This window comes from Lathyrus oleraceus, chromosome 4 (genome assembly GCF_024323335.1).
Source record: "Lathyrus oleraceus cultivar Zhongwan6 chromosome 4, CAAS_Psat_ZW6_1.0, whole genome shotgun sequence".
Lineage (NCBI taxonomy): Eukaryota > Viridiplantae > Streptophyta > Magnoliopsida > Fabales > Fabaceae > Lathyrus > Lathyrus oleraceus.
In genome coordinates, this window is record NC_066582.1 from 104,211,086 (window position 1) to 104,232,403 (window position 21,318).

The 21,318-nt window shown below is 30.9% G+C and overlaps 1 protein-coding gene across 1 annotated transcript; it reads left to right on the plus strand.

Annotated features, from left to right (window-relative positions):
- The first annotated feature begins 4,395 nt into the window (after positions 1-4,395).
- Positions 4,396-15,666, plus strand: LOC127073728 (protein NUCLEOLAR FACTOR 1). The gene is made up of 22 exons (XM_051014922.1): positions 4,396-4,678; positions 4,813-4,924; positions 5,101-5,239; positions 5,618-5,741; positions 5,949-6,046; positions 6,123-6,239; positions 6,391-6,471; positions 7,524-7,708; positions 8,533-8,605; positions 9,430-9,489; positions 9,600-9,638; positions 9,728-9,816; positions 10,948-11,012; positions 11,526-11,572; positions 11,892-11,951; positions 13,352-13,423; positions 13,727-13,756; positions 13,862-13,956; positions 14,110-14,215; positions 14,394-14,456; positions 14,755-14,826; positions 15,234-15,666. The coding sequence occupies exons 2-22, from the start codon at positions 4,842-4,844 to the stop codon at positions 15,309-15,311; spliced, it is 1,776 nt and encodes a 591-aa protein (XP_050870879.1). The 5' UTR covers positions 4,396-4,678; positions 4,813-4,841; the 3' UTR covers positions 15,312-15,666.
- The last annotated feature ends 5,652 nt before the right edge of the window (positions 15,667-21,318 follow it).

The following is a 21,318-nucleotide window of genomic DNA, read 5'->3' on the forward strand; positions in this document are numbered from 1 at the left end:
TCCTATTAATTACTAAAGGAAGAATGTGATAAGTCAGAAAAATGCAGAATAATGTGATAAGTCAGAAAAATGCAGAATACTGTGATTTTTTTATGATGTAACCTTCAAAATAGCATTATCATAAGTCTAATCTCTCATTCTCTCACAGTTATTTAATTTATTAAAATTAAAAAATTATTACTATTATACTTAGTTATGTATTTTTTTTAAACGTATAATGTTTCTATGTTTTTTAGAAGCCACCACTCCTCTCACACTCATTTATTTTTCTTACTCACCATCACCCCCACCCATACAACTTCTCTGTTATACTTTTTTTTGTCTCATTCATCATTATCATAATGGATATATTTTTTTTTAATGTTAGTAAATAACTCATTTTCTTATATACACGTAATAATCTTAAATCTTTATATTTTTGATTCAAAGAATAAGAAACCGAACTATTTGAATTGATCAAATCGTTGCCTATAAAATTGATCACCGAACTTAAATGTTAAAAAAATGGTCGAAAGTGGGCTTCTTTTAACCAACTTTGAATGACCATTGAATTGTTATTTTGGAGCTGACTCTAAAAAAAACTTTACCTTATACTCCTATCATTATCCCTACACTAAAATATTTATCAAAATATTCCAATTATACTCTTTTATTTATTATTAAAATGTTCAAAATTGAAGAATTTTGTACTCTTTACACTAGTTTATCCGGAAAATTTACGTAAGAATCCAATATGTAATTTATCTTCACCGGATAACTTGAAATCAAGTATTCTGACAAGGTTATATGCTCACCGAACAACTTGGAATCAAGTATTCTAATAAGGTTATATGTCCACCGAACAACTTGAAATAAAGTATTCCGGTAGTGTTATATACTCACCGGATAACGATTAAATTTTTTTGATGTTTTATTTTGTTTCAAAACTTTTAACTTTAAGCAACAATTTAAAACTGTGGCTAAAAGTGATGTAATTTGTAAAATCGTGGGCTGAATTATATAAGTTTTTAGGCATGATTGTTCATTTTAGGACATAGTTTTCTTATGTTGCATAAACTTGTTTTGTGTTAGCCTCGCAGGATTTTATTTTCAAAATTTGTAACTTTAGACAACAATTTAATACCGTGGCTAAAAATGAAGTTATTCGTAAAAAGTACAAGATGAATCACAAAGGCTTTATGCAATAATTGTTTATTTTATATCATAGTTTTTTTGTGTTGTCTAAACCCATTTTGATTTAGACTCACCAAATATTTTACCAAAAATTATTTAAAATGTGTTTTTTATTTTTTTTATCAAACATAAATTATTCATTTAAAAGTATTTTAATGAAATTGTATGAATTATAGGGGAATGAGAATAATTAACCGGTTGTGGGATAATTTTTTTGAACTCTAACTCCGATTTGTACTCACTTCTAACCAGGGACGGAGCCGAGAATATTAACCTATGGGGGCATATACATTTTAATTAAATTCTTGTAAGATTAATTTATTTCAAATATTACTAAATTTTTTCATTTTTATACATGTGATCAAATATTTATTTAATGTTTTATATATTATATTGTTAGATATTTAATTCTTCACAAAATTATTATTGAAAACATATTTTATTTATCATAATTTTCTTAAACAAAATAAAAATTATTTTAAAAATAAATAAATCATTTAATACAAAATATTTTTACTAATATTTTTTTAAAATTATTAATTTATAAGAAGGATTATTTTAAATTATACTTAAAAGTTAAAATAAATATTAAATTATTAAATATTATTAAATAAACAGTATAAAAAATATATACAAAATACTATAACTAAACTTAAAATCAAATGGGGTAGCAGCCCCCATTCCAATGTATCTCCCTCCCCGTACTTCTAACTAGCACAATATCATTAGTCTGATTATATAATAATAATAACAATAATAATAATAATAATAATAATGTATAACTATATATAATGTGAATATATGTTTTTGGAGTGGATTATTTTTATTTCAAAATTATCCTCTATCTTTCTTATAAAGAATTTTAATGTTTGGTAACTTTTGTTGGTTACCATTGAAAAGTTAACTTCCATCTCTAAAAAAAAAATATATAAATGACTTCCATTAACTACTGAATTGTGATAGAAACTAAGAATATTCTATTTCTTTTTATAAATTTCATCTCTTTCTCCCTGAACATAATAATAATTTTTATCTCTCTATTTTTACTTTATCTCTTTTTAAACTTTTATTTATTTTTCATTTGGAAAATCAAAAGTGAAGTAACAACATTATTGTTGTTGTTTCTGATTACTTATATTGTTTATTTGAAACAGGTGAATGATAGATGAGAGTTTTGATGAGAGAATATTTTTTAGATAATGTCTAAAGAATTGTAGGTTTGTCACTTTCTATCTTTTCTTTTTTCTTTATAATACTTCAACTTAATTTAGATTTTTCTCCATCTTTAGTTGCATTTTTCATATATTTATTTTTCAATATTTTCAATCAGGGCTGGCCCTGTGCAAGTGCAGCATGTGCTGCAGCACATGACCCTAAATATTAGAGGGTCCCAAATTTTGAAAATTTTAATTTTTTCATAAATATTAATAAAAATAAATAAAATATTATTAAAAAAACTCAATAATTAAAAGAAATATTATGATAAAAACTCAATACATACTATTGATCAAAATTCAAAATAATTATAATTAAATTTATTTTTAATTAATAAATAATTGTATTTTTGATATATTTTTTTAATTATTATAATTATATTTTTTAAAAAAATTGGGACCATTTTAATAATTAGAACGGGGTCTCCGATATGATTGGACCGATCCTATTGTAGTGTAAAAATCATCTCAATGAAATCAAATAAAAAAGTCAAAATAATTTTAGACCTTTGAAATGCATCTTTTTAATATATGCAATGTAACAATTAAAGGGAAATAGATCTTAGTGGAATTGATGTTTTGTGAAAGATATATGGTTTTGTGAGTTTATATATTGGATTTTTTTTTGGATTATAAGAGAAAGAGGTTGTTGCCAAATATCAAGGTTTCTTTCTTCCATCTATGATTTTTCTATAATAGATTATAGAACATTAAGTGATGTTGTGATAACACTTATCGTAGATCGGGGTGTGTGAGAGAAATACATATGTATGTAAATATAAATATATATATATATAATATATATATATATATATATATATATATATATATATATATATATATATATATATATAAATATAAATATATATATATATTATATATATATATATATTTGTAGATTGATGTTCTTGCTATGTTGCAAATAGTGTACATGAAATATTATTGTCACTTTTAAAAGTTAATTGAATTGTTCTTTTATTTTTGATAGAAACATTATTACGCAACCATGTATATGGTTTCATGGACACTGCTTAGAAGTTTTTATTGTAGCCTTTTCCTATTTTAAAATTTATTAAATAACCGCATACAATAAATTATTATTTATTGTTACAAGTTGAAAAAATAACTACAACAATTCAATTTTGAAATATATAAGTTGTTTCCATTATAAAGTTGATGTGCGTGTGTGAGAGAGTAACACAAAGTATTTTAAAAAACAATTTATATTAAAATTAGAATTAAATAAAAAATATTCGCTTATATTTTTACGCGTTTGAATAATAAAAAAAATGGATAAACGCCGTGTTGGTTTGAACGTTAGTAATAATAATAAACAAAAATTATAGGTTATATTTTTTCATAATAGTGTGGATCCAAATATTACTAGTAAAACCGTCATCGTGAAAAGTCAAAAAGATTTAATTGTTATATTTTGTTTTTTAAATTTATTATTATTAATTTTATAATTTTTATAAAATTATTTTTTTGTTATTGATTGATTTTAAAATGTATTTTTGATTTTTGATTTTAATTTTTTAATGTTTTATTTCTATTTCAAAATTTAATTTTTAGGCTATTTATTAAACAAGAGATTTTATTAATTTTGGTGACACGTTTTCCTTAATAATAATGCTGCACATGTGAGTTGATATATATCCATCCATGTAATTGCATATATTAAATAAATAATCTTTTTTAATTGATATATATCAACCGTGCATAACAACTAATTATTTTTCGCAAAAAAATATATTGGCAATGCATAAAAGTTATTATTATTTTTAAAATGAAAATTAAAAATTGAAAAAATCTAAAATAATTTATTATAGATAAAGCATAAATCTTAACAATAACTTTAATTGATCATTTAAATCTGAATATTTTTAAATTTAAAATTGAACAAGGATAAAAAATAATAACTAAAGAATTAGGGTTGACAAAAAAAACAAACAAACAAAACAGAACGGCTTTTTATAAGGTACTTGTTGAAGTTATAAAAAAATATAAATAAGGAACGTTTAAAAATCCTTTCCCCATATTATTCATTATTAACGGCAGTGTTCACTTCACTCACAGCGTTAACGTCTCCGGCTCCTTCATCGTCATCTGCACCGAACGTCTTCACGTTCATCCCTCCGCCGCCTCACCAACTACCGTTCCATTACACGTTCATTCCTCCGTCGATTCCAACACTACAGTCAGTGTGGTGCTCCAATCCTAAGTTGCAAACGTGTTACCGGAAAACACCAACGGCGCTGAGTTTAGTGTGCTACCGGAAAATACCAACGGCGGTGAGTTTAGTTGATGGTTGAACTCTTGAATCCACATTTTTAATTTCATTCAGCAATCCTTTTTTCTTCCTTACTCTACTTGTATTCTTTTTTTTTTTTTTTTGTATTTTCTAACTTCCTTTTTGTGTATGCAGAGAAATCATATAAACCAAACCCTAATACCATGAAGAGGAAATCATATAAACCAAACCCTAATACTATGAAGAGGTGTAAACACGCCCCTCCTACTTCTTCCAACCTGAAAAGGTAACATTTATGATTTTGAAATCTCTTCCATGTTTATTAATGAATCTGGTTAATTCTAACTAGCTAGTTGATATTGTTATTTTTTGTATTTCTTGATCATCATATGTAGGTCATGATAATACTATGTTCACTTAGCTTGCTTAATCTGACATTATTTTTTGTTTCTTTTCACGCAGCTCTTTTGATTTACATTTGCAACATAATTTATCAAAAGAGGAAATTGACAACCAAAAGAATTTGAAATTCAGCTGGGATGTACCAGTTATTGGTGTCTCAAATTGCAAATGGATAGGAACTGGAGAAAATATCTTGGAGGTATATAGCACAGTTTTATAAATTGAACCAAAGACCTGTTGTTTACTGCCTTTTAAAAGACTTTGATTAGTTGTCCTTGCTGTCTAAATAAACAATGCAGTGGTTTGTTTCAAATGGAATAAGCATCTTTTGGCGGATGCAATTTTTCTTTTAATGTTAGTTTTTCCCTTTTCCGCCTAATGGGAAAAAGGACTTGGTTGTTGGTTATTATTTTAAATTTCCCTGTCATTAACATTATGCACATCTTTGCTTTGTTGAAATTTTATATTATTCATTTTTTGACACATCCTAGAAAAATCATCGGCTTATAAAGATGTTCTTCCTTCAACTTCTGTTGCCTCAAGTACATATTACATTCTTTGCTGCTTTCTCTTCTAGGATTTTGATATCAACTCCTGTCCTGGTCTGAAGACAAAGTTACATGAGCATTGGATGGAAGTGTCCAAGACATCTGGAGGCAAGGATATTAATTCACCTAAACAGCAGATGTTTTTCTCACTTTGTAAGTTGTTGAAATATTATTTGTATAATGCTCTGTTATAGCAAGCTTCACTAAGTTGAGTTGATGTTCCTTTTTTGCATTATTTTTTTGATTGTCGCCTGTTACAGGGGATTCAGGCATAATGTTGCACATTTGTATATGACATAATTTTAACTTTGATTTTTTAATCCTTATTTGGACATTCACGTCATGTTGACTTGGTTCTAGGCAGCAGCTACCGTGATATACTTCACTGTAACAAGAGACCATTCTATTTAAAAGGCCTTGAAGACATAAGCATCATGGATGCATACATAATGCATTCTGTAAGCAAATTTTCATTTCATTCTATATAAAATGTGGGGTCTGTTTACATAATTACTTAATAACTGTTTTGCACAGCTAAATCACGTCTTCAGAGCTAGAGATTGTGTTAAAAAGAATGATGCTGAACTGTCTAGGCTTGAAGAGGGCGCTGATAGTGAGAGATTCCGAGATCAAGGGTTTCTTCGTCCTAAGGTAAAAGGATCTTTTGTCTTGACTGTTTTCTTATGATGGCTGATTTTCTATTATAATTAAATTCTTCCCTTGATATTCTCTTAAAATGAACTCAAAAGCTTTACTTAATTTGAAGGATACTAACAAATATTTTTTCTGTTGCGTGATCCAGGTTTTAATTTTGTTGCCATTGGCAAGTATTATGCACCGTGTTGTAAAGAGGCTTATACAACTTACACCTTCAGCTTACAAGGTAACTTTGTGTTCTACTTTTAAAACATATTTCTAAGGATGTCAAGCTAACTATGCTCTTGAACATGACATAATATCGACGCTTGTTCTAGACTCTGAGGTGTTGCTTTCAACACTTAAACTGGGCATTTGGTTGACCTTTTTTTGTGCATGTTATTTTAATGAAATGGTCTACTGGTTAGATTGTAATGCATTTGTGCTTATATTTCGGGATACAAAATGCTTTCACTGCTTGTTGTTGTAATGAAATAGTGCTGTTGTGAGAGAAAGAGAGGAGTTAACTTTAATTTTTATTACGTATGCATCCAGGTTCAGATTAGTCTTCCTAATGAATTGTGACAAAACAATTAGAGTTGGTTATACTCTTATAACAGTTCTAGCAGTCAATAACTGATGCATAATGATGTGATATAAAGTTGGTTCGGTGGTTAGGGTGGGGGAGTTAAGGAGTGGAGTAATAAGGAAGTTGAGGGTTCTATCCCCCCTATCCACACCATAACACTAACATATACTAACATTTGTCATTAAAAAAAAACTGATGCACAATATAAAATTTTCTAGAAATGAATATCCGAGGCCACTGTACAACTGATCAGTTTATTGCATTATCCTCCAATATCCACCTGTAAAAAAGATCAGAAGAGTATTGGTGGTGGAAAGATATCTTGAAGTTAGTCACCTTGAGCTTGGATCGCAATTCTAGTATCTTGGAATTGATGAAAATAATGTCATCAACCTAAACTACAAAGTAACAGGTACTTTGGAATTGATGAAAACAGACAGACCACATTAGCTTCAAACCAGACTTAAGTAATGTAGAACAGACATCCAAGCCAAGCACATGCGTTGAGATACGGTGGCAAGAATATTGGTTGAAGTGGAGGATGATGTGATATGGCCGAGGTAGGAAAAAGAGCGGGGTAGGAAACTGAGCCTCATTTAAATCACAAGGGGATATACACAATTTTACCACGTCTGATGTGAATGCATGGTTGTGCTTATGATTGCATTTTGTAACGCCAATGCATATTATTTATTCTAATGTATTCTCAGGTCAATGTTGAGCATATGGATCGATTTTCCACTAAATTTGGAGCTGAAGAACATAAAGGTGACAAGGAAAATGGTGAAGAACCTGAAAATGCAGACGCTCAGAAGTCATCCAAACCGGACGACTTTCAATTACTTTTTGAAGGCAATAATGAGGATGACTTTATGATTGGCATCAAATTTACTAGGTAATCACACTCCTATCACGATGAACATTGTTTATTCTCTTTCCTACTCCAAGACATACTGTGAAAGCTTGTAGAAGTCCCTCGTCAACATCTATAATTATAGTCAATTATACTTGTTATTTGTGGTTATTTTTTCAATTGATTAATGGATGATGGTGATGTGATTGTTGGTGTAAGCATAGTTCGTCTTCCAAAGTCTAAATTATATCAGTGGCTGATCTACTTTTATAACTATTTTTGGTAAATTTTTATTTTGATAACTTCTATCAGTAGTCATGTTTGTAATGTATGAAGACCTACAGCTGCTTAAGTATATCATATATAAACACTACAATAAATAGTAAAAGATCCTTAATGCAGCCTTGGGGTACTGTCACATGCAAAATCTCTATGCCTATTTGTTTTATGAAAAGTTTTTCGTTCTAAGTTTCTGTTTTCACCTTTAACTATGAAAGAGGCCTTGTTGATTTCACTTTGTTTTCTAATTTCAAATATTTGTGTAGGAAATAGTAAAATAGTTTTTATTGTTTGTTATTTCCTACTCAAATATTTAAAAAACAAGAAACAATAGGAAATCAAGGTGTTTTTTTATAATTAAAAGTGGAATTAGAAATTGAAAACAAAAATGTTTCTACCTGAGTTAGTTTACTTACTCAAACCAATTAAAAAGTTACCGTCTCCCATCATATATATTTTTCATACTCAAAAGTGTTATCTCGATGAATGGAAATTTCTTTTTTCAAATTTTATATTTGTTGCAACCTAATTTAATATGCATTTATTATCTTATTTTTAATATATGTTTTATGCTTGGATCCTTGCAGGAAGACGATCAAGTTGTTCAGTGATTTCCATACATCTGACTTAATTATTGCTTCACCACTTTGTTTGGTTAATGTAAGCCAATTTTTTCTTTCCTTTTTGATTTTTTTAGTTTCCTTTAATTCGTATTTGACTATGTTGACTTATTTTTGCTCTTTTTTATATTAGAGTTTGTTAATGTATAGTTCTAGCTTCTATTTTATCCCGTGTATATGATGTGTAGCTTAATGTGTACTAAGGCTAGTGCCAACTGTTGACAGCTGTCACAAACTGTTTACTACCTCTTTGTACTTAAAGTAGGCGTTCTCAGCCTATTCAGTTCATAGTAACATTTTACCAAACTTAATCTCAACTTGCACCATTTTCTTTTTTTTTTTGTTCGTATTGTTTTGAAATAGCCATTGTTAGTTGTGAATTGTTTAGAGGGGGGAGTTGAAACCATGACCTCCTTATCACTCCAATCCCTATGTTTCTCTCCCAAACCACTTCATGACTCCCTATTTTTCAGTTTCTTTACTTTCTCTGCTCATCACTCTATGAGTATGAACCCTACATCCAATTCTTACAGTGTTGTGATTGATTCATTCAAGTTTTGTTTTGAAAAATCATGTTGATATCGAGTTTTTGTAGAGGTCAGTGTCAAATAGTAGTCATGGAGAAGAATAATGATAGAAACCGGTACCAAACAGAGAAATTCCTAGTAATTAGAATGAGTTCCCGTTAAATTACAATGAGAAGTTTATAGAAATATCTCAACAATAACTTTGCCGTATATTTTGTTCCTCCGTATGAGTTTAAATTGGTTTTTATTAATAATCCCTTCAATCTTGTGCAATTTCGCTGAACAAATTTTTAATGTATTGCTTATATAATCTAACATGAGATTGGTCTGAATTTAGAAAATTGAAGAGACCGGAAGCAATAAGGAAAAAGATGTAGATTTTCTTTCGTCTATAGAGGTGATTGCCCTACTCATAATTGTTCTATTATACTCCATATGTGGATAGGCAGATTACTCTTTATATGGATAATATCGAATGAAGTTGACAAAGTGTGTTTTTCTAAGCAGGTTCTCATTATTGATCATGCAGATGTAATAGCAATGCAGGTTTGTATTTTGTATTGCAACAAACTCACTTTACCAATTATTTTACTACAGTATGAATTCTGTTTCTCATTATTGTTGAAACTTGTCAGAATTGGTCTCATGTGCATACAGTTATTGAACACTTGAACCGCTTACCATCAAAGCAACCCAGAACAGATGTTATGCGCATTAGACCATGGTATATTCTATTTTAGCTTTTCTTCATTGAAACTGTTTTTTTTTGTGTTTCCCACTTCCTCCTTGATCAATATAAATGCATGCTTGTTTTGCATTGTTATTTAAATTTGGCATATGGCAAAATTATTGTCACTGACTAAAATTGTGAGACCAGTTATTTATTTTTTTCTTTTATAAAAACAATAAATCATCTTACAGCTAAAACAAAAAAGTTAAAATAAGGGAGGAGGATAAGATATCCTTCTACACATAAAATAAACGAAAAGTGTTATAGTAAGTGTTTATCAATCCCCAACAGTGGGATGAATGGGTGACCTTAAACACTATAGGGTGTTCGTGTTGGCATATTAAGTGGTCGGGTGTCTATCAAGTCCACAATTTTTTTTTGCTTTTATTAGAACTGCTTTGAAACACAAGTCTGTAGTAAAAAACAAACACTATTTGTGTGTTATCTCGGTATTATTTTTTCCCAAGAGACAAGACTTGCACTCACGCACTCGTGTAGATGTGTCACAAGCTCTGGGAATTGGAAAGCTACAAGTATGCAGTGTATATGCCACTATGGGTCAAAAGAATGCAATTTAGTTTAAGTGAAAAATTTATTTTGGCTGAAGCTGGGTTAGTACAAAAGATCTCATGCCCGTTGTTATGCATGCTATTTGTATTCTCTCTATGATTTCTACTCAGTTGGGTGGCACATAAAGGACTGCCCTTTTTTTTTTAATTCATTGTGTTGGACTATCTGAAATATCTCATGATACCTTGGATATCATGTTAGAGTATCTTAGTTTATCTCCTAGGATTAATTTTCTATTTATTATTATCATGGTTTGTTTCTTGATTTCTCTATTTATTTAGGATTAGGAATTTAGGAGTCTTGTATGCCTATATATATTAAATACGGGTCAGTGTTTAGTCTTGTGTATCTAATTTATAATCTATCATATTACACGATAATCCTATTTCTTCTTCTTATTCTTTTATCAGAAACTCGTAATTTCAATACTTTGCTTATGTATTGCATGAACTGCATGATACACTCAGATTGTTATAGATGATGGGGTCTGAAGTGAAAATTGAAATACATTCCCTTAAAAATATTGAGATACATAACTTTCTATTCCTTGTTTAGGTATCTTGATGAGCATGCCAGATTTTACAGGCAAACAATAATTCTGGGTTTTTTCTCGAATCCAGGTGATGAATTTTCCTTCTTGTTGGCAAATATTTAAAGAACAATTCACATTTTTCCTGTTTTTTCCTTCTTTGGAGAAAACCATGCAACTGTTATCCTGGGCAAGGGTCTTCCCATTCTTATTTAATTAGGCTTTTGAATAACTGTGGTAGATGTTAATATGATTGAAAAATGAATATTTCTTTTCTACACATGGTGATTCATCCATATGTTATTTTTTGTAAGATTCGTTTCATCCATTTGAATTTACACAACAATCATCATGATAGTCTATTTCCAATTATATATTGTTAATGTTTTTGGGGGCCTGTTTGGCTAGAGAAAATCTTTTGTTTTTATTTTGTCTTCAATTTTGATTGCAAAATTGCCACCTTGAGGGGGATTGTCGGTTAACCTGTGGTTTATTTAACCAAGTTATACATGGACTAATTCATTGTTAGTATTGCTAGAGTCCTTTTCTACTTGCATTATGGAAACATGGCCTAACATATTATAACCTCCATATTTATTTGTAGATATAAACGCTTCATTCAATCATCAATGTTCTAATTATGAAGGGAAGGTATGTAGCATATTTGGTTGCATTTTCTATTTATTTTATTGAGTTCAAGGTTTCAATCCAGGATGATTAAGATATGTCAAGGCTGAGAAGTTCTCACCACATCAAAATATCCCAATGTTTTCCTGGTCTTTTCTTATGTGTTATTTTATTCTTATATTATATATACAATTCAACTCAAGGGCATAGTTGATATGGCTTGTTATGCATAGAGAACATTGCAAATATAGTGTATGGTTTGAAGCAATTGGACCAATTAAAATAATTATATTTCTGCTTTTTATATCTTAATGTAATTAGTCTTTTTAATTGTTATTTGCAGGTGAAGTTGATGTGTGAATATAAAGGTGTTCTACACAAAGTGCTCCCTAAAATTCAACAGGTATGCTTTCTTAAAAATGCTTGCTATTTGTGAAAGTAATATGCATTTGGTGCTTTTTTGCTATTGCAATGCACTGAAGTTCTATTTGATACATGTTATGCATTTCATATTGGAAGGAAGCAAATTTAGGGTTTAGGGTTTAGGGGTCTAGGTTTGTTTCACTAATCTAGTAGGCAATATTATTACACCTCAATTTCCTTTGATCTCATGTAAAATTATTTTCAATGTTGTATTATTACTTGATTTTTCATTAAAAAATGGTCATTAGTGGTCTAAGCCTAACTCACGCCCAAAAGCTAGCTTAAAAGGTAAGGATTTCTTGAAAATCACGAAATAATTATTCCGCCATCGTCTTCATAAATTGATTCTCATCGGAAAAAAAATCCTAAAAAATATGGTTTCTTACTCACCAAAGTACAGCTGCCCTTTCCAAAGCTATTCCAGCCTAAATATGCACTTACCACTTACGCAGACACATCATTAGCCAAAAAACAATACAAGGTTTGCATTAATCAAATAACTTAGTAGTATAATGTTAAAAGTTGGGGTCTTACGGTTGATCCTGTAACAGCACCCTTTTGCCTTGGGCTTGACATTTAGCGTGTGGACAAATATGGGTGGCCCGATAACAACTAAATGTGGACAGATGGATGTTGGAGGAGGGTGCTGTTGTTGCTGCACAGGGAGTGTACCAGACGTGTAGCGGCAATCAGGGTCAAAAGGAGGTGGCTGGGGTTGAATGATCGCGGCATGGGTTCATGATGCTGGGATAGGTTTTTGTCTTTGTTACAGCTGTGATCAGGTTTGGGTAGAGATTACGGGGTAATTATTGTGATTTGAAAACAGTTAGGAGCTTAAAATACTTTTAGACTTGCTAATGTATCCCTTTGTAATGTTCACCACCCTAAACCATGGTGTTATGCATTAAACAGTGCCCATCCGATGGAGAATAAATAATCCTAAACTTAAAGATCAAAGTTTCGTTCTGTTAAATTACACATAACTTTTAAATTATTGCATATTGTTATTACTTGCATGATTTATTTGTCTTTTGTTCATAATGGGGGTCTGTCGAGGGGTACTCGCAAAGTCTTTATAAGTCCATGGGGAATTAATTGGTTTGTTGGTTGTGGCTTGTAGTTAAACCTGACATATAACTGGACAATGACTGTTTTTTGATAACACATCATATAATTATGCTATGTTGGCTGAATGTTCATTCTTGTCATAATTAATTTGTTTAATATACTAATGTTCCGTCTTTGTTAAATTTTATTTAATAGAGTTCAGGCTTTTTATTTTTCTTTGTCCTGTTTTATCAATATTTATTCAGATATATCTCTGTAGGTCATTCTCTTTATTCTATTCAGATAATACTTATTCTATATCTTATCTTGTAGGTTTATGTACGGTTTAATATAGACTCAATAGTAGAGGCTGATGACAACCGTTTTGATTATTTTGTGAAGAAGGTATGCATTCTAGAATCATGCTTTTGAAAATTATGTTGTGTTCAAGTAATTTAGTTGCCCATTCTTTCTTTTTTGCAATTTGCAGTCATCGCTACTAGTCTTTGTCGAGTAATTGCTCAAGTTTGAAGTAAATAGACATGATTTTGTACCATTTTAGACTGAAATTCCATAAGCGATAACATGCAAATCAAATTGAATAAGTGATGGTTCAGAAGGCTTAAATAAATGATGATTATGTGCTTGTTAGTTAAAATTTATGACACATTAAATTGTACTGATATATTATGTGAATCATTCTTGCAGGTTTTCCCAAAAATAAAAGATTCTGATGAGGTTAGGTTTTTAATAAGCTTCATTTTTTTTCTATTGCGCATGCATGTGATAATTTAAATTTATATAAAGATATTTAATGATTTTTTAATGAAATCTTTGATGCAGGGAGGGACCATGCTATTTATCAGTTCTTACTTCGAATTTATTCGAATCCGAAATTTTTTAAAGTCGCAGGATGCCTCCTTCTGTCTGCTTGGGGAGTAAGGAGCCATTTCTTTTATTGTGCCATTATAGCTTTAATTTTATCAGTGTGATTTTTATTTAATCATAACTTCATAATGCATTCTTGGCAAATTCTTAAAATATAGTTCCCATGTTCCATTGTAATTTATTTGTGGATCTTTTTGATTTAGATATTCAACCCAAAAGGATATTTCTCGTGCACGTCTTTGGTTCTTTGAAGGGAAAAGAAAAATCATGCTTTACACAGAGAGATCTCATTTTTACCACAGATATAAGGTTGTGTACAGTGATATAGTTTTTTTTCTCCCTCCCTTTCTTATATTTAGTTTCTTTAGTATTTAATAGTGGTATGTTTTGGTGGTTTTAAAATTATTCTTAAATGCTCTTACTTTCCTCTTACTCAACCCTTATATTGATGCAAAATTGACAAATTTAGTTTACTTCTTCATCGCAGATTCGCGGGGTTAAGAATTTAATCATGTATTCTCTCCCAGAGAGGAAGGAGCTTTATCCTGAGGTAAGCAGGCTTGTAATAAAATAGTATATTTCTCATGGTTGTGAAAGTCTTGGAATTACCTCAGCCTAATTCTTTGATCTACTCTTAAGAAATTACAACCAAAAGCACTTTATTCTTTTTATTCTGTTTATATAGCCTATATTAATGAAGAAAATTAAATTTAGGGATTCTTTTTTTTCTGTTGATTTGCTTTGTACTATTTTTTTCTCATTTTTACCCTTAGGAATGAGACAGTGTAAACAAATTCTTAAATCTCAGGTCTTATTCTTTCCACTGACATTCATCATTTCCATTGCAGATTGTAAATGTGCTTGATGGGTCTGAAAACACTGCGTGTACCGTTCTTTTTTCGCCCCTCGACAAGTTTCGGGTAATGATTCACTCTCTTTGATGTCCCTTCAGTATTATGCTACTTAATAGAATGCAATGCATGCGGATTTATGTTAATATTTGAATAGAAAGGTGATTGATTCAAGAGAGGGATTGTCAGAATTACATTGAGCCATAGTGATTTTGCCATAAGCTACACTTTGTGGCTTTAGCAAAATCACGGTATCACCCTAATTTTGTCAAACCTACTTCTCATCCAAACATACAGTAATTATTTGGTAACTTGTCCTTCTGATTTATTTTCTTACATTATTGGATGGATGGTAGTAGTCTTTTGCAGTGCCTGTTAATTAAATTTATCTTTGTAATTCTAGTAATCTTGTGTTCCTTTTGATTTTCTTCCCTCATTATTTCTCCTTTCTTTTCATTTTGGGGATTACATTTCAGCTGGAAAGAATAGTTGGAACTACGCCAGCGAAAACCATGGTGGCTTCGGAGAAACCTGTTTTTGTTTTTTGCGATTAGATTTATGCTGTACTCCAAGGTTGTAACAATGCAAAGCAGCTTGCTTCTGAAATTAATAGGCTCTTGGAACTGATTTCGACAAGAAGATGTAGTCAATTTGGTCTGCCATTGGGAGTTTATTTTTCTCCCTATCCATCTTGGTTTTATTCAGTTTTATGTAACTATAGAATTTTTTGTATACGGAACATGCATGCAGAAGTAATTTAAAAGCAATATTCAAAATTGCCAGGGTCAACTTGGTCTTAGGTGATTTTCTTCACAGAATAGATGCTATAGGTTGGTGATGAAATATTTATTTCTAGAAATTTATTACTTTTTTAATGAATGTAAAATGAAATCAATTGATTGGTCTTTACTTTTATTTGATCTTACCGAAGCAAACGCCCACTTGAATTGGTATATTAGCTTTAGAAAACATTAACGAGCTACTTAAACTAAATTTCTTGATGATTCTATTTAAATTTCACACAATTTGTAGGGGCACTTGTGGTATTTGTTGACATTAGAATAGGGTTAGAGAACAATCTTTCTTTCGCAGTATATTTTCATTTCGAAATAAAAACTCATTATAATGCCGGGTTTTAATTAGGAAATAGACCAAAAAAATGTGTTTAGTAAAAAATTGAAAACATGTTAATTGTAATGTCCGGTATAAATTAAAATATATGCACTAGATAAAGAAAAGTGTTGAGTAAAAAATTGAAAGCATGTTAATTGTAATCTCCCCTTTTCTCCTACAAATTAAAAATGAATTAGTCGATTGTTCGAAACAAATCATGAGGTATCCACAAACTGGCACAATTTTAAAAATAACTTTTGAATATGAATTTTAAAATACTCATTTTTGGATGTCAAAGTCAGATATTAAAAAATTGAACTTTGAAATCTTTATAGTAAATTATGAAAATTGAACTCCGAAGGCGCTTAATATGTCTCACCCATGACCAACTTTAAGATCACACAATTTAAAACTACTATGAATTTTAAAGTCTAATTTTTTTCTTTACGGAGATTGGAATCTCAATTTTCCATTTTAGTAAATGTGTGCCTTTCTCTCCTTTTTCATTGTCATTTATACAAAAGAGCACAAATATAGAAACATAGATCATTTGTGTTAATCGAATATGTTCTCTTCATTTTCAAGCATTTTTAGAACTTTTATCCATTGCATTGAAGTTTATCACATCCTTATTCTCCTGCATTACACGAATATGAAATTCTACTCCATAGATTTGACAAGTTGCTCTTTTACTTTTCTTTTTTAATTTCACATGCATGCATTCCGTGAATAGTTTATAGGTATATAAAATTTAGCCTTAGATGCAATAAATATGTCATTTGTGTTTGTCCTGAACTGCATTATTTTGAGATTTTGAACACAAGAGCTTAGGGTTCGTGCATGCTCTATTCTCTGGTTCATTTTTCTGTTTCAGTGCAATTCGAAGATTGGAATCCAGACCCTTAGTCTGAAGATTGAAATAAAGAATAGTTTGTTATCTAATTTTTGGTTTGTTTCTATTTGTACTTGTTTATGTTTTCATGTTATGACATCTCTCTGTTGTGCTTGTTTGATTGCAAAATAAGTCTGACAACTAGGAAATATTGAGACATGATTGACTGACCCGACATCCTTCCATTCATAAGGAGAAAGCTAGACGTTTGCGACCTACAGTTGGGGATACTTCTTTTCCTGGCGATGGATTTTCTTTCCAGATTCATGCCTCTCTGACATCCTTTTTCTGGATTCATGTGTCCCCTTATGTCTCAGAAGCCACTGCTACTCCAGATGCCCTTGAGGGTTTCGCAGAAGGCCCTTCAGATCTTTCATTGCTTTCTTTGCATCCAGACCATGCTGCTAGGCACATGTGGGAAGAAGGGGTTGTTGGGCTATCTCTCCTATTTGGAGTGACCCAAATGAATGTGGGTTAGTAGCCCATGTTGTGTAAGCCTTTGTTATTATTTAAAAAAGAGAATTAGGTCAATAATTCACAAGGTGAGAAACAACAAAAGAAAAATTGAGAGAAGAGTGAAATTTTGACGAGATCCGAGTTTTCTCACAATCCAACCATTGGACCGTCCTAAAATTTTGATAGAATGTTCGTCACTCACAAGAGTGCATTCTGAACGGTAGAGATCAGATTCTGAGCACTTTAATTTTGTCTGATAAGTCATTTTCTAAGGTGTGATTTTTGTGGTTGTTTTGGTTGATTGTATCTCTTGTTTCTTGTTGTATTCCAAGATTGATTGTAGATCTTGATGACGTTGATGTATACCTCTAATTAATGTTAGAGAGAACCCTGATTGTATCCATTATTTGATTATAGTAGAGATTTAAGTGGCCTACGGGTCCCGTGGTTTTTACTTCTAATTAACAAAGGTTTTTCCGCGCTAAAAATTGTGTTGTGTTGTTCGGTGTTGTGATACGGTGAACTGACTTTGTGTTTTTGCTTTGAAAAGCAATGTTGCGGATAGCAAGAGTCGTCACCGACTTTTCTTTTATCCAATAAGGAAAGGCGGAAAAGAACAGGAAAGACCTTGATTAGATTTTGAGTTCGGGAGGTACATTATACAAAGGGAAGGTGTTAGCACCCTTTGTATCCATGGTTATCCATGGGCTCTTAATTGCTTAACTCACTTATGTTTTCCTTGTTTGAGAAAGTGTTTGAGAAATGTGGTGTGTTTAGAAAATATTTTGAAAGGAGAGTTTAACTTTGTAATGATTCTTGTACGAATGTATACAAAGTGTTTATCTCGTTTGATTTTGAAAGATGTTTAGAAAAATATAACTCGGCGATGATTCTGGTGCGAATGTATACCAAGTGGTGATTTTCTAAAAGATGTTTTTAAAAGTGTGAGGTGTGAAAAGTATTTTAAGTTGTGAGCAAGCATTTAAGAGTTATACCTAACCAAGGTTTTTATAGGTATTTCTTATCCTTAGGAGGGTAAAACTGTCCTTACTATTGAGAAGTAAGTAGTCTTATCCTTTGGATGTAAAGGGGCATCGGGGGGTCGTCGATTGGTCATTGAAGGCAACATTTGTAAGGATAACTTAGCATTCGAAGGGACGATCATCATTTAATCGTAGGCTACAACGAAGGGTCATCGAGGGACAAAGTCATATATTCGAAGGCAACGTTCGAGGGACAAAGTCATATATTCGAAGGCAACGTTCGAGGGACTATGATTTATCTTGTAGGGACATTGACCTTTTGATCGAAGGGACTATGACTTATCTGTTTAGGGATGATGATGATTTAATCGAAAGGGTCTTTGCTAAGGGTATCCCCACATTCGCGGGACATGACCGTAATATCGTAAGGCAACAAAGAGAGGGTTACCCTAGAGGTGCAAGTGTGGAAATGATTGGATTCAGATATATTATCTTGAATTAATTTATCTAAGTTCGATTATTTATCTTTCCATGCAATCCTATTAGCATACATCTAGACAGTTATATTCACAGTATGGAAAAATTAAAGTGCGAAAAATAAGACTACGCTATTACATGGCTTCGGGATGAGGGTACATAATTTAAAAGGGATATAAAATATCTGAATCTTAATTAACGAGTACAAAATTAAAAGGGCATAGAAAGTTCATGACAAATGAAATAAATAAACTAAATTTAAAACTTAGACTAAATTGATAGAAATTTTAAAAGAAAAGAGAAAAAAAAATATAATTAGATTTTTTCAAAATAGCCCATTTTAATTAATTAAGTGATATATGAAAAATTAATTAATAAACTAGATTAAATTATATCCTAGTTTAAATAACTAATATAATATATTAATTAGAAAATTAATTAATGAGTTTTATTTTAATAATAGAAAAATAGTGGTGAATTAATTATAGTGAAAAGGGAGTAAACATAGTAAAAAAACTGAAAAGCTAAAAAATAGATCATAAGGGCTCAAACCCAAGACCTCTACGTTGTAGTGAGAGGGGAGCTACCAACAAGCCATGTTGGTCTATTCGTTATTTATTTGCCTTCATTAAAATATATATTAATTCTACATGGATTTTTCCATTTTGACACAACACCACCATGCATGTTACAGCTTTCTCTCTTACGGCAAGCTACTTTATTTTTTCTCATACTGTTTCTTTCATGTGAATATAACAAACTGGGGATTTGATTCTTCTAGCTTGCTCACTGTATGTGTGTTGTTCTTATTCAGGCTATGAGTGCTTTATGGTTGCTTCTCTTTTCCCTGCCCGTGAATCTTCTTGCTTCTGCCTTGCCTTATGTATCTTCTTCTGCTGTATCTCCTCTTTTCCCTCTTTTTTTCCTCTCGCTGCAGCCATATGAAGTATTTATAATGGTGTGGATTAGGGTTTAACCTTGCTAAATATTTGGATCCCTTCATATACTTTAGGGTTTAACCTTGCTAAATATTTGGATCCCTTCCTATACTTTAGGAGAGTTAGGGTTTAACCTTGCTAAATATTTATTAAATACAAATATTATTATAAATAATGAATAATTTAAATGACTTTTAACAAATAAAAATTAATTTAAATTTTAGTTACATAATTGAATTAAAATTTAAACCTATTTCTATTTTTACTTTCATCATTTAAAAAAAAATCAAAATTATTCTTACTTATATCAACCAAAATTATTTTATAATTTATGGGCTTTTAAAAAAATATTACTCTTATAAATAAATTTTATTAAGTAAAAAACGTGAATTACTAAATAAATACTATTTATAAATAATGAATAAATGAAACATGAGTCACTAAATTATAAAAAATAGTTATTATAATTTAATGAGCTTTAACAAATAAAATTAATTTAAAATTTTAATTATACAATTAAAATTCAAATCTATTTTTATTTATCATTAAATTAAAACTATTTTATTTATATATATATAATTTATTTATATCATACAGATAACCAAAATTATTATTATTTTTTATATTTGTATCACATAATAAATAAATTAAAATTTATAATTTATATGAGAATGTATGCTAATGAATGAATGCAAATGTGAAATGAATGCCATGCATGAATCAATTTATCATAAAATTTAACAAGCAAATTTTGGGGTGTGACAGCTGCCCCTGTTCAATATTCTTAAACTGAGAGAATTAGAATGGTATGTACGCCATTCGTGATCTGGAGGTGGAAGATTATTGAACACTTAGAATGCCCCAAAAATTTGCACTTGTTAATTAAAAGATAGTCTTGATGGAGATGGGCTTAAAGATGCCATCCAGAAAGTTTGATGATGAGAGCTTCAGAGTGCGTCGTACATTAGAGCATATCTGAAGACATGGGTGTCACACTGGGTCGTACGCTAGGCCGTATAATGAGTCATCTATTAGGTGATATTAGGGTGAGCTGAACCTGATGAGATAAGGATCAGAATGGGTCATACGCTAGACCGTATCTGAGTAGCAGAGTGAGCCGTCCGTTAGGCTGTATCTGGAGAAATAAAGATCAAAATGGATCGTACGCTAGATCGTATCTGAGTAGTAGAATGAGCCGTCCGTTAGGCTGTATTTGGAGAAATAGAGATCAGAATGGATCGTACGCTAGATCGTATCTGAGTAGTAGAATGAGCCGTCCGTTAGGCTGTATCTGGCGATAAAAAGTAGTCGTACGCTAGACTACATTTCAGAATGTACCGTACGCTAGGTAGTATTTGATGAGAAGAGCCAGACTGGGTCATACACTAGACCGTATCTGAGTTGCAGAATGAGCCGTCCATTAGGCTGTATCTGAGGATAAAAGATCAGAATGGATCATACGCTAGATCGTATCTGATTAGCAGAATGAGCCGTCCATTAGGCTGTATCTGATGATAAAAGTGGTAGTCATACGCTAGACTATATTTCAGAATGTACCGTACGCTAGGTGGTATCTGAGGGGATGAATATCCAAATGGGTCGTACGCTAGACCGTATTGGAACAGTTGAAGGAACCATACGTTAGGCTGAATCAGAATGAGTCGTACGTTGGGCTATATTTGATAATATTTGTATATGTTGT